General features: G+C 28.7%; 4 protein-coding genes across 8 annotated transcripts; 3 read left to right on the forward strand and 1 right to left on the reverse strand.

Annotated features, from left to right (window-relative positions):
* Window positions 1-181: 181 nt before the first annotated feature.
* LOC126859188 (protein O-glucosyltransferase 2-like) lies at window positions 182-3,794 on the forward strand. Of its 2 annotated transcripts, none has more exons than XM_050610234.1 (8): window positions 182-314; window positions 467-703; window positions 1,049-1,260; window positions 1,329-1,540; window positions 1,653-1,897; window positions 1,971-2,208; window positions 2,576-2,875; window positions 2,950-3,794. In XM_050610234.1, exons 2-8 carry the CDS (start codon window positions 534-536, stop codon window positions 3,067-3,069), a joined length of 1,497 nt encoding a protein of 498 aa, XP_050466191.1. In that variant the 5' UTR covers window positions 182-314; window positions 467-533; the 3' UTR covers window positions 3,070-3,794. The 2 variants fall into 2 exon arrangements, with proteins under 2 accessions (XP_050466191.1, XP_050466192.1); XM_050610235.1 differs by having other exon boundaries at window positions 2,576-2,852.
* Window positions 3,795-4,443: 649 nt separating this feature from the next.
* LOC126859177 (basic salivary proline-rich protein 1-like) lies at window positions 4,444-8,004 on the reverse strand. The gene is made up of 6 exons (XM_050610215.1): window positions 7,589-8,004; window positions 7,313-7,389; window positions 6,914-6,995; window positions 6,606-6,789; window positions 5,238-6,439; window positions 4,444-5,027 (listed from the first exon to the last, which is right to left on the reverse strand). The coding sequence occupies exons 1-6, from the start codon at window positions 7,646-7,648 to the stop codon at window positions 4,818-4,820; spliced, it is 1,815 nt and encodes a 604-aa protein (XP_050466172.1). The 5' UTR covers window positions 7,649-8,004; the 3' UTR covers window positions 4,444-4,817.
* Window positions 8,005-8,472: 468 nt separating this feature from the next.
* Window positions 8,473-10,793, forward strand: LOC126858851 (copper chaperone for superoxide dismutase). 2 transcript variants are annotated; one of them, XM_050609475.1, is made up of 7 exons: window positions 8,475-8,773; window positions 8,858-9,056; window positions 9,476-9,665; window positions 9,731-9,797; window positions 9,886-10,067; window positions 10,147-10,265; window positions 10,609-10,793. In XM_050609475.1, exons 1-7 carry the CDS (start codon window positions 8,759-8,761, stop codon window positions 10,617-10,619), a joined length of 783 nt encoding a protein of 260 aa, XP_050465432.1. In that variant the 5' UTR covers window positions 8,475-8,758; the 3' UTR covers window positions 10,620-10,793. The 2 variants fall into 2 exon arrangements, with proteins under 2 accessions (XP_050465431.1, XP_050465432.1); XM_050609474.1 differs by lacking the exon at window positions 10,609-10,793 and having other exon boundaries at window positions 8,473-8,773; window positions 10,147-10,529.
* A 202-nt stretch (window positions 10,794-10,995) lies between these two features.
* LOC126858950 (protein asteroid) lies at window positions 10,996-13,685 on the forward strand. 3 transcript variants are annotated; one of them, XM_050609710.1, is made up of 2 exons: window positions 10,996-11,181; window positions 11,304-13,685. In XM_050609710.1, the coding sequence occupies exon 2, from the start codon at window positions 11,371-11,373 to the stop codon at window positions 13,681-13,683; it is 2,313 nt and encodes a 770-aa protein (XP_050465667.1). In that variant the 5' UTR covers window positions 10,996-11,181; window positions 11,304-11,370; the 3' UTR covers window positions 13,684-13,685. The 3 variants fall into 3 exon arrangements, with proteins under 3 accessions (XP_050465667.1, XP_050465668.1, XP_050465669.1); XM_050609711.1 differs by having other exon boundaries at window positions 10,998-11,138; XM_050609712.1 differs by lacking the exon at window positions 10,996-11,181 and having other exon boundaries at window positions 11,355-11,495; window positions 11,624-13,685.
* The last annotated feature ends 187 nt before the right edge of the window (window positions 13,686-13,872 follow it).

Genomic DNA, 13,872 nt, shown 5'->3' on the forward strand with positions numbered 1-13,872 from the left:
ATATAAGTCCCATAACTTTATACTATCATATGTCAGTGTTTTAAAATTTATTTCTTTTTTTCCAGATAATATTGAGATTATATTCAAATCGACGACAAATTTTATTTCATGAACTTGTTTAGTCAATTGCAATCATCTTAGTTTATTTTAATCTGTTTATCAGCTTCATATAAAAAATAACGACGATATGTGTGTATGTGTGTGCACATCATTAATACATACATATATATAAAAAACTTTCGAACTGTTAGGAGTAAATCGCGCGCGAATAGGCCGGTTATCGAAAAATTTATGCATTTACAATGAAAATACAAGTAAGTATAAGCTCAAATAGCAAATATGATTATGTAATAAAGCATGGCATGCTATAAGCTTACATCTTCATAGATAATTTAAATATTAGGCGATAATTATAAGCAAATTTTATCATAACCTTATAATTAATTTTTAAAATTTAAATTTTCAGTAACAGGGGCATTATAATTAATTGAGAATAGTTGTGCACATTATTCATTTAAATATTTCCAACAATTATGCACCGTTTAATAACATTGTTATTGTTACTTGTTTGCGCGAGAACGAAAAATCAGTTTGATATAGATCCATTGAAAACAATCGTATGGGGTCCAGGACTGAGACCAGCAGCAATTACCATGCGTGCCAGATATTTCTTTCTACAACTTGTAGATTTAGATGGAAGAAAGTTAATATTCAATTATATATATATATATATTTATTTATTTATTTATTTATTACATTCAATTAATATTAAATAAACATAGCAAAATACTCAACATTTAATATAAAACATAAAATCAATATTGATACTAATGGTGTACACATTTGTGTTATAATAATTGTATATAAAATATTCTAAGATTTTATTATATGATAATATAATTTTAAAGATAAAAATTTTAGCTATATATATATATATATATTGCCTTGAAGCTAAATTATAAGCATTTGCAATATATTTGCAATTAATATTTTTATAACTTATTTGACGTTTATATGTAAAATTATATTATATTATTACCTATTGTAGTCTGACAAAATCTCCTGGTGAAAATATAGTTACTGGGCAAATATATGGACATTCTTTTAATAATGTACCATGCCGCATATGGACTCAAATTTTTGACTGTAAAGATGGAAGTTTTATTGTACGCTATAAAATTTTTAATACTTGTTCTAACATTAATATTAAAATAAAGATTAAGGGAAATGAATTATCATTGCCTCATTTAGAAATCCAAGGTGTGTATGTATATATTTTTTTTTTTATAAAAAATCTTTTTAAGCCCAACAAAGAGATCTTTTTTTAGGTCCTGTTTATGAGGAGGAATGTTACTGTCCAAATCCATCAATCATTAATTGGCTATATCATTATCAATGCCGACAAAATTATACTCAAATACATGATGATCTTTCTCCATTTATAAATATTGATTTTGATAACATACGCCAAAGCATTATTAAGAGATATGATCAACCAAACAGTGTTAGCATTTGTCATTATGTATTGAAATCTAACAGAGTAAATATGTTATAACATACTATGTCAACCTATAATTCATATTTTTATTTATAGATAGATATCTATCTATATCTATCTATTTATAAATGTGACTCAAACTAGAATAAATTAGATTTATAGGCAATGTTATGGTCAATATGTTGGCTTTAAAATATTTATGGATACTATATTGTTGTCGCTCGCACGTAAAGTGGTACTGCCAGACATTGAATTTTTCGTAAATCTGGGTGATTGGCCGCTCGTTCCTGATACAGGCCCACTTTATCCTATTTTTTCATGGTGTGGTTCTAGCAATACTAAAGATATTGTTATGCCTACATATGATATCACAGAATCATCTTTAGAAGCAATGGGCAGGTATAACATGCATTAATAATGTTAATAATGTAAATTATCAGTTTACTTGCAATATTATATTCTTGAAAAATAGGGTAATGTTAGATACGCTCTCCGTACAAGGTAACACTGGACTGTCATGGGAAAACAAAATTGAACAATTATTTTGGCGTGGACGTGATTCCAGAAGAGAACGACTAGATTTAATAGATATTTCAAGAAAGCATCCAGAGCTCTTCAATGTTTCTATTACTAATTTCTTCTTCTTTAGGGATGAAATGGATAAATATGGGCCTGCACAAAACCATGTGTCATTTTTTAATTTTTTTAAGGTAAACACAAAGAAGTTAAATTTCTTTATTAAAGTTACTCTTAGAGATAATTGTACATTATCTTATCGCAATATCTGATATAAGTGAATGAAGCCCATTACAAAGATTTTGTACATATTTTGTTATATTTTGTTATATTAATCAAAAAAATAATTGTTCTATTCTATTTTTTCTAAAATGTATTATAATTTTGAAATTGTACATATACACATACAAAAACTTTAGACATGTAGAGACAGTAATATAACATTAAAGTTTAAACATGTTAAAAAAAGCAAAAATTAAATTTTGTATACAAAACTTTGTTATATATATTTCTGTTAACAATCTCTTATATTGTATAATTTTCGGTATAATTTTTTTATAGTACAAATATCAATTGAATATTGATGGCACAGTAGCAGCATATCGATTCCCATATTTACTTGCTGGAGATTCTTTAGTTTTTAAGCAAGAATCCAATTATTACGAATTTTTTTATAAAGATCTTATACCTGTATTACATTATATACCTGTAAAGAGCGATCTCTCGGATCTTGTCGATAAAATTATGTGGGCAAAGGAACATGACGAGGATGCATTAAAAATTGTTAAATCTGCCAGACAATTTGCAAGAGACAATTTATTACCACGTGATATACTATGTTATTATACAGTTTTATTTCATGTATGAGAAAGTCTTATTTTAGATATTTTTCTCTTTAGATATCTTTGCCAAATAATATAATTTTTATATTTTAGGAGTGGAGTAAACGCTTAAAGAGTAAAACTGAAATACTAGATAACATGGAAGAAGTACCACAACCTAGTCATTCTTGTCAGTGTCATTATAGCAATTTAAACTTTAGAGATGAGTTGTAGAATTCAACATTTTTCTATTATTAATTTATACAATGGGAATCCACATTGTCATATGAGTACGCATATCTGTTTACTAAGATTTTATATCTATCATTAATTATATATGTATGTCTCAAAAATAAAAATAAATGGACATCACATCAAACAGATAACTTTCTACTATTTAATGACCTTTTTTTTACAACACGTTTTCTTGTACACACACAATTTGTTAACTATTTTTATATTTAATATTTTTATTTAATCTAAAATTGTGAGAATTTGAGTAAGATACACATTATTTGTATAATTATATGTATGTATGTGTGTGTGTGTGTGTGTGTGTGTGTGTGTGTGGTGTGTGTGTATATATATCAATATCTTCCTCGAAAAATATTTATGGGATAAAGACAGAGAAATATGGCAACAATTTGTCGTGCCCCTTTTTTAATTTTATCGCGTAATTCCATTGCAAATTATATGTATATAATATGAGAAAATTTGTATATACATTCACATTATATGTATATTGATTATGAAATTAAACTTCATTACATCAATTATACAATAACAATAAATTGGAACAAATATTTATTTTCTTATATATTTGTACCAATTCATTATAATTTTCTTTCACTTTCAATTTATATTTATTCTCTAGTTATATGAATAAAAAGTTATACATATATTTGTAATAAAAATAAGATTTGAGGATTATCATCTTTTCTGTATTTAAAATAGAAAAATATATATATATATATATATATATATATATATATATATATATATAAAGTTATAAATCTAATGCTGTGATGGATATCTATTATTTTTGTGTGAATATAAATATAATATTTAAACAAAAATCAAAGAACAACATGTTTAATTATAGTATTTATTATTGTGTGTACTCTTTTGTAGATTAAAATTTCACAAGATATACAAAGTCATTTGGAATATTTGGTATACTCATTTTAGAGATTTAACAATATAAAAGAGATTTGTTTTTATATAATTTGAATTATATATATATGTATATATATATATGCATATATATATATACATATATATATATATACATATATATATAATTCAAATTATATAAAAAAACAAATCTCTTTTTATATTGTTAAATCTCTAAAATGGAGTATACCAAATATTCCAAATGACTTTTGTATATCTTGTGAAATTCTTAATCTACAAAAGAGTACACACACAATAAGAAATACTATAATTAAACATGTTGTTCTTTGATTTTTGTTTAAATATTATATTTATATTCACACAAAAATAATATAGATATCCATCACAGCATTAGATTTATAACTTTATATATATATATATATATATATATATATATATATATATAGTATAAAATTATATATAATTACTATAGATTATCATCACCCAAAATATGTATGTAAATACTAAAAACTCAACAGTTATATTTATGTTCAACTATATATTTATTATAGCAACTTTTGAGAATTTTAATTTATACATAATTTTGCTTTAAATATTTTTTTATGATGTCAGATATCACCAAAGATTGAATTATGAAGTTCTCCATACAATTCTTTGTAATCTCATCTAATGGAACCCTTTGTATTCATGTTAATATGGATATCCACAATATTTATATTAATATAATATTATGAATTTATATTAATAAAATATATTAACATACACAAAATGTAAATAAAAATGTAAATGAAAATATGCTCAATATACACATTATCTAAGATCTATTTAAATTTAAGAATTAATGTATTTTATTGTGTGGGTGGTTGATAACCATAACCTCCATACTGATTAGGTGGTGGTGGCCCTTGTGGTCCCGGTGGAGGAGGCATATGTCCACCAGGTGGTCGTGGAGGATATTGTGGATATCCTTGACCTGCTGGTGGTGGAGGATAACTTTGAGGAGGATATTGTGGATGCCCATAGTGTTGTCCCCCTTGTGGTGGATGTGGACTATAAATCTAGAATTTTCAATATACAAATAATAAATTATTTAGCCATATCTGTATCATACAATACTTTTTCACATATAAATAAATATAAAATTTTAAATAATAATAATTTATAATGAAAGTAAATATAGTAATAATCATGTTACAAAACAAATAAAAGTAGAAGGTTAATTGTTTAGTTAGTTCAATGTATCTAAATAGAAATATCTTGAACAATACCTGTGGTTGCCCTCCTGGTGTTGGTGGAACATATGTTTGCGTAGTAGTGGGTCCATAAGTAGGCTGTTGTTGAGGGCCTGGTGGTGGGGCGGGACCTTGCGGTGGGCCAGACGGTGGTTGAAATCCACTCGGGACTGGACTTTGAGACGGCTGCTGTTGCGTCTGCGGAGCTGTTTGCGACTGTTGCTGAGATTGTTGTGGTGGCTGATGTGGCGATTGATGGGAAGACGGTTGATGGGACGACTGATGTGATGGTTGATGGGATGATTGATGCGGAGTATGTGGTGGCTGATGGGGTGATTGATGCGGCGGCGGCGGATGCGGGGGATGCGACGTCGGATGAGGTGTTTGATGAACAGAATATCCAGAAGGGGCCGGCGGGGGGGCATAATTTCCAGCCTGCGATGTTGGTGGCGGACCACTACTTGGTGGATATGTCTGTGTTGAGGCAGATGGTGTGCTTGTTGGCTGACTCTGAGCATAAGTATTGCCGCCGCTCGCGGAGGAAGTACTAAATGGCGGAGATGTAGAAACGGGACCGTACTGCGTTGCCCCAGGACCTGGGCTCGGCTGGTTAACATAGTTGGGCTGAGGACCCGCATTTTGCTGAGATCCAGCTTGAGGGGGTTGATTCGTGCTGGTTGTCGGAGGTGGTGGATAATTTTGCGGTGGAACATTATTCGCATATGCCTGTGAAGATGGGGGGGGATAATTTCCAGGTTGTCCAGCGGCGTATGCATTTTGAGGTGGTGCTTGGGATGGAGGCTGCTGATAATTTGGTTGTGGACTAGGACTGCCATATTGTCCTGGTTGTTGTTGTTGTTGACTACCTGATGAGAAATTTTGCTGTGAAGCGTTTGATAATGGATAACCTTGCTGATTTGGCGGTGGAGGTCCGTATCCGGAAGGTGGCTGAGCTGTACCCGGCGGTGGATAACCTCCTGATTGTGGACCATAGCTGTTCACTGTAGTCGGAGGACCATAATTTGGCTGTGTTGCTGCATTATATCCCTGTTGCTGAGAAGTATTTGGTGGTCCATATTGGTTTGGTTGACCAGGAGTGTATGCAGATCCTTGCGGTCCTTGGTAATTAGAACTAGGATTCTGACTGGCATATTGAGCAGGATAACCTTGCTGAGAAGACTGTTGAGGGTAACCTTGTGGACCTCTATATTGTTGTGGACCTGGTGCAGTTGGAGGTCCTATGTTAACAAATTAAAATATTACTAATCTCAAATATTTAACTCAAAATTATATTGCAATTATATGTTAGATTTGATTAATACTTAGTCAGAAATCTGAAATAAATTCAAATTAAGAATATAAAAAAAATTTCCAACAATAGATTTAAATTAAAAAAAAACATACTATTTATGGAAGGTCCTTGACCAGGCATCACAGGTCCACGATAAGGCCCTTGTGCTATTGGCATAGTTGGCTGTGTATTTGGAGTCATTTCTCCTCCAGGACTAGCTGAAGCACCTGGACCACTTGGAACTCCTTGCGGATTCATCATACCATGCTGAGGACCATTGGGAATACCTTGAGGTAGCTTGAAACAAAAAATCTAATTAAAATCTACAATTGTTTGCAAAAATTTTATTCAACTTTGTAGTTTTATTGGATTAAACGATTTTTATTAATGTATGTTTTTTATTCTGAGATTTATTGCTTACAGGTAATAATGTTTGAAGATTCTGATTCACATCTGCAATAGATGCTAAATATACCAAGTTGCGATGTAACATTTGCTGGTATCTGAAAATTAAGTCTAATAAATCCCAAACTTAAAAAGATTACTAATATTAAAAAAATATATTTCTTTTTAGTACTATAAAAAATAGCTTAATAGCCATTATCTTGGTAAAAATTAAAATATTTAATTCCCATAATATCACAGATAAACAGAAAAGTTTGCACAGCTTTTTGATAGAGAATGCAGTCGAAAATTGTACAAACTTTCTTCATTAATTATTAATACAATTTATTTCGATAATTAATTTCATTTTTATTAAAATTTAGAAAAACACAATATATCTGAAAAATATTATATATTATTGTTTATTATTACTTACTGTACACAATCCTGTGCTTTGCCCTTATTTTGATACTCTTGAATCATTTGTATAAGTTGACTATTTTCGTCAAGCATCTAGAGAAATGTATATAAATATATATATAAATGTATAAATGTATATACATACATAATTATAGTTCTCAAAACAGTAAAAATGTATTCTATATTTTACTTTTTTAATTATATATAAGTGATATTTTTATTAGTTTATTCATAATAATCGTTTTTATTTATTTATTTTTTTTTTTTGTAAAGTTACAGCCAATTTCTTTACCTTCTGTATTTGAGCAGGATTTGGAGGTGGCCTACCACGTTGCGCAAAAGTCACAGACATTTTCGAAGCAATTCACGATTCGTCTCTTCAATAAAAAGATCGACACAATCCAAGAAATATACTCTCGACGAAGATTTATCTAAAAACATCTCACGTGCATGGCACGTCCATTTTCATCGTATTTTCGGAGCATGTTCTCGCGATGACGACTTATCCGAAAGTGCAGAGATTATTTACGCGGTATTATCGAAAATCTCGCGAAAATCGATTGACCCCGCGCGTTATTTAACCACAAACCATTCGTCCGTACAGTATATTTTTAATATAATACAGTTTATACGTATGATCGACAATTATTGGCAATTACTCTACCAAGTATGTATCCAATTTCGGGAATGAGAGAGAGACAAGAGATCGAATCATTTCCGAAATAGAGAGCTTGGGAAAGCAACGCCACTGACGGCGAATATCAAAACTCACGGTTTTTTTCTTCGACAACCGAGAGATAAATAAATATACTATATATATATATATATATATATATATATATAGCAAATTTTAATAAATATATATATATATAAATATATATATATATATATATATATATATATTTATAAAAAAATATTTATTATAATTATTATAAAGACAAAATTGTGTGCTTCATTGAATTGTATTCGAAAATTCTACTCGTCGAGTAGCATCGAGTGATTTTTGATTCCACCAACCAGAATAAAGAAATTGTTGCTTTTTTTGTCCTGATTGGTCAATCAAATGCTACTCTATACTATGCAATCGTTCAATAAGCATTACGCACACGATTTTGCATACATAAATTACAGTCAATTTCAGAACAGATTCTAATTCAAAAATTTTGCGCATTACTTTTTTATGACATTAGACATTACGTGTGATATGACACGAATATAATACGTCTATGAATTTTACGAGGAAAGTAGAAGAAAAAAGACAAAAAAGATAATGTGACGTTTGAAATTAATAAATGTCATTGTCTACATACATGTCCTGATCACATTTAGATCGGACGTGACCATTAAGACTATTGTCTTACTAAAAAAAAAATGTACTACTAAAAAAAAAATCCAGCCACATGCAACCGGCACACGACGGTGTAAATTTATGCTTATCATGTTGATATAACTACGTGTACAAATGGCTTTGGCAAAAGTAAGCAATTATTTTCCATTATTGGCAAACTGAAGTACAATATAAAATTTGTGATTTATATATAATAGCTCATTATTTACGCAGATCGAGTTTGCGGTACATATGACATGCGAGAAATGTGTCGATGCAATTTCCAAGAGTGTGGCAGATCTGAAGGGTATCCGAAATATTGATATATCATTGGAACGTGGTACTGTTATCGTTGAAACGGATCTACCTTATTCTATCATACAAGAAAGAATCGAACAAACTGGAAGGCAGGCAGTGCTAAAAGGATATGGAGGTTTAAATATACTTTTTTTATTACGAGATAGTATATTGTATTTTATATTATATATGTTGTAAAAAAGTATATTTTCTTTTGTATCCATCATTTATTTCATTTGCAATTTTTCCAAGACTGCTTATCTTTAATTTTTCATGAGTATGCGAAATGCGCTGAAAGCCTTGATGAATCCAATTCACAAAAGTTTAAAAATATCAAAAAGGAAAAAAATCAATATTATATTATTTAGAAAAAACTTTCTATCTAAAAAGAAAATTTTTAAATATATATATATATATATATATATATATATATATATATATATATGTATATCTATTATTATTATTATTATTTTATATGTATTTTATGTATATATATGTATATAATTATTCTTGACTAACTTATTATTAAAATTTTATTGTATTTTATTTTTACAGATGGATTAAGCGCTGTATCAATGCTGGGTGGGAACTCAGGATACAGCGTAGGTGATTTGATCAAAGGTGTAATAAGATTTGCACAAACTCCAGAGGGATGTATTATAGATGGTACAGTTGATGGATTAACTCCAGGAGAACATGGTATACACATACATGAATGTGGTGATATATCTAGTGGTTGTGATAGGTAAATCAGAATACAAATAGAAATTTCCAGATAGATACTCTGAATAATTCTTAGTTTTATTGTAGCATAGGTGAGCACTTTAATCCAAATAATTCTCCACATGGTGCTCCTGAAAATGATCTGTCTCAGAGGGTAAATATGAAAAGCTCACACATTTAAATTCCATAAATATATGTGTAAATTTTAGTGATATAATAATATATTGTCTATATAATTACAGCATATTGGTGATCTTGGTAATATCTTAGCAGACACTACAGGCCGAGCTACTTTTCGGAAGATAGATAGATACCTTAAAATATCTGACATAATTGGTAGATCACTCAGTATTACCAATGACTCGGATGATTTGGGAAGAGGTGACAATCCAGAATCCAAAATAAATGGAAACAGTGGAAATAGGTATAAATGGAATAAATTATTATATCAAAGCTTTGATCATTATTTATTGTTTTAAATTAAATTTCTTTTCCTTGTATAGGCTGGCTTGCGGCATTATAGCCAGATCTTCTGGATTATTACAAAATACGAAAAAAATTTGTGCATGTGATGGTCTTACAATATGGGACGAAAGAGATCAGGCGCTTGCAAATAATCATGGTACCAAAAATTATATAGAGTTGAATGAGAAAATATGCACAGTAATTTGAATATCCCAGAAAAAAAAGAGAAAAATCGTTTCTGGAAATTTAGTTATACATCAAAATTATATACTGTTAATTTATATACTGTTAATTGCTAGTTTTAGAAAACTTATTATATTAATAACATTTAATAAATTACAAATTTTTTCTGTAGTTTTTATAAAACTTGATTTTACATATTTAAATTATTACTTAAGAATAAAAATTTCCTAACTAATAACTTATAATAACAATTTTTTCAAAAATATTTCAATTACATATGATAAAAATAATTTACATATGATATTTCTTTTTTTCAGCAAATTTGTAATTAATGTGAAGATATGACAACTGAACTACTAAAGAATACATTCCATATTTAGAACTTCTTTGAAAGAATAAAAATATAATATATAAATATATTTTTAAATTTCTGATTTTTTTTTCTTTTCGACAAATTTGTAATTAACAATTAGAAAATATAACAATTAGTCTAACAAAGAATGCAGTTATAGAACTTTTTTGAAAGAATAAAAATATATTTTTAACTTTCTGATACTTTCTATTATCATATATATTTATTTGGTTCCCCTTCATGTTACTCTCAAGTTAATTGTATTTATATATATTAGCTTTATATATTATACATCTTTAAAAATTTCTTCTGCTTTAAAAAACGCTTTATCAGCAGCCATTGTTGGTAATCATCATGGCGTCATGATTGAGTATTCATTATTTTGACATATTGCATATTATTATACATAAAAATAATATCAAACGACAAATTAAAAATTGTATAGTGATTATAATAAGTATTATGACTTGTTAGAAATAGTAATTGCCAGAGACAGTAAGTTTGATGAAGAAAACATAAAAAAAAAACATCTTTTTAGGTTAGATTCACTTCCAAACAAATATCGTATACATAATAAGTAAAATTAAGAAAAAAATAATTTAAAGAAATAAAAAAATTGTAAATATGAATAATATCAACGTTTAATAATTTATTTTGCAGACACTTTCAATTCAATGTGGATATAATTTTCGCGAATGAAGCGTTAGATAACATCAACTTTTAGAAAATGGGAATTCCTGGATTAACAACGTACATATCCAATCACTCTGACGATTATCTTGAAAATTATGCTTTACACGATACTTATTTAGTGATTGATGGCAACAGTATAGGATGTCAATTGTATAATTGGTATGCAAGATGCAACTGTGCCTTTGGCGGCGATTATGACAAGTATGCACAGTGTGTAACAAATTTTTTTAATGAACTCTTTATGTGCAATGTCATTCCATTGGTCTTAATTGATGGTGGTTGCGAAGACAAGAAACTGAAGACAATCATATCCAGAACTAATGAGAAGATTGGAATAGCATCGCATTACACACCACAATCTCAACAAAGAACCAAATTCTTTCCTCTACTTATGAAAGAAGTTTTTAAAGATGTCATGAAAGAGAAAGGCGTCAAGTATACACAATGTATATTTGAAGCTGATAACGTTATAGCTGCAATAGCACGTATACTCAATTGTCCTGTATTAAGTTATGACTCTGATTTCTATATTTATGGATCATTGTATATACCATTCAGTACATGGCAAAATAATGTAATTCCTAATCCAGTAGGTCGAGGTTATATGAAACTTTGTAAGATTTATCGTACAGAAAAACTTTTCCGAGTTTATAATGGATTAAATCAATCTTTATTGCCTTTAGCAGCAATATTATTGGGAAATGACTATGTAAAACAACATACATTTAAAAACTTTTTTCGTCATTTGAAATTACCACGAGCAGGAAAAAAGAAATACAATGAGCAACAACGACGTATAGATGCCACATTTAATTGGCTAAGAAGACATAGTTTAAATCAAGCTGTAATAGGAATACTGAGTAGATTACGAAAACGGGAACGCAAACACGTATTAAATATAATAGAAACTATAATAAATGGTTATATCAATGCTTCACTGAGCGTGTTACATATACTAGATGTTCCTGCAGAGAATTTTTCAAGAGCAAATATACAAGATATATTCAAAACGTACAAATTTGAAGGTGACATATACAATCTGACATATATTGAGGAAAAGCCAAATGAAGCAAATCTAAGTGACGACGACAATGAAACAGACGAAAAAGAAATAATAACCATACTTGAAGAAAAAGAAGTGATTTCTAATGAATTGCTGGTTAACAATTTGCCTCAATGGTTTATTAATGAATTCAAATTGGGCAAATATCCTTCTTATTTCATAGACATAATAGTACGGAAATTATATGTTTGTCCTGCACAAGTAGAAGACTTTTTATACGTTTCGTCTGTTGTTGCAAGTTTAAAAATTATAGGTGTTATTTATGGATTATTGATATCTGGTATTGAAGAAAGAAAGACCTGCATGGAATATATGACCAGAGATGAGAATAAGAAAATAAAACGTTATCAGTTAGAATACAATGATAATATATTAGGTTGTAAATTACCATCTTTGTTTAACTTGAGAGAATTGCCTATTGTTATTAGGAGAAAAATTTTAAATACCACTTTGGGAATTGCTGATGAAAATTATATACAGGAAATTCCATCACATTGGACGTTATATATCGCGACCATGAAGTATTGGATAGATCAACAAGAATCATTTAAATTTACTTGTCATATATATTCCTTATTATTCGCTATGTTATTTAACATAATAGATCACAAAATAGGTCTGTATAGAAATTTAAACAAATTCTATCATAGGTTTAATAAAACAGTGGAAAATATTAAATATGCGAGAAAAATGAGAAACTATCGGCCACAATATTCAATCGATACTACACTAGTAAATGCATTTCATGAAGTTAATGCAGATGATTGCTTGATTGCAGCTTCATTTTTTATATCTAATTTCGAAGCTGACCAGAAATTATATTTGCAACCAAAACGATTTAATATTACAATTGTTCATGGTTTCGCAGAATTTCAAAATTGTTTAAGACACAGTATGAACTTAAATGCATTATTGGGATATCCATATGAACAAACCAACGTTGCTAAGGTGTTTAATGGTACATTGTTGTATAATTTGTGTAGCAATTTTAAAAGACGCGATGATGTTGAAGTTTATATTAATTCGATTTTGCAAAGTTCTCCGAGTTTATCGCATTTACTGAATATACTTTTATTAAAAGTCAAACCTCTATTTAATACAGAATTGAAAAAAAAAGCTAGTAAATATAAAAAGCAAAAGATAAAAAGATATGAAAAAAAAGAATCTACTACACAGGAAGAAGATCATGAAAAAGAAACTATAAAGACATGTGAGAGTACCAGAGAAGAAACTTTTTATGATGTAAATAATTCTTTTTCTGTTCTTGGTTCTACACAATGTTAGATTTTCTATTGTATATAATTAAAGTGTTATTTGTATCAGAATTATGTATATTTATATTTTATGTATTATATTTTATACAAACAAAAAAATAATTTATATATAATATAAATTTATAATCTTTATATAAAGATTATATTTTTTATTGATAGAATGAAAACAAAAACTTAAGCATCAATACATAATGTGTGT

This window comes from Cataglyphis hispanica, chromosome 2 (genome assembly GCF_021464435.1).
Source record: "Cataglyphis hispanica isolate Lineage 1 chromosome 2, ULB_Chis1_1.0, whole genome shotgun sequence".
Lineage (NCBI taxonomy): Eukaryota > Metazoa > Arthropoda > Insecta > Hymenoptera > Formicidae > Cataglyphis > Cataglyphis hispanica.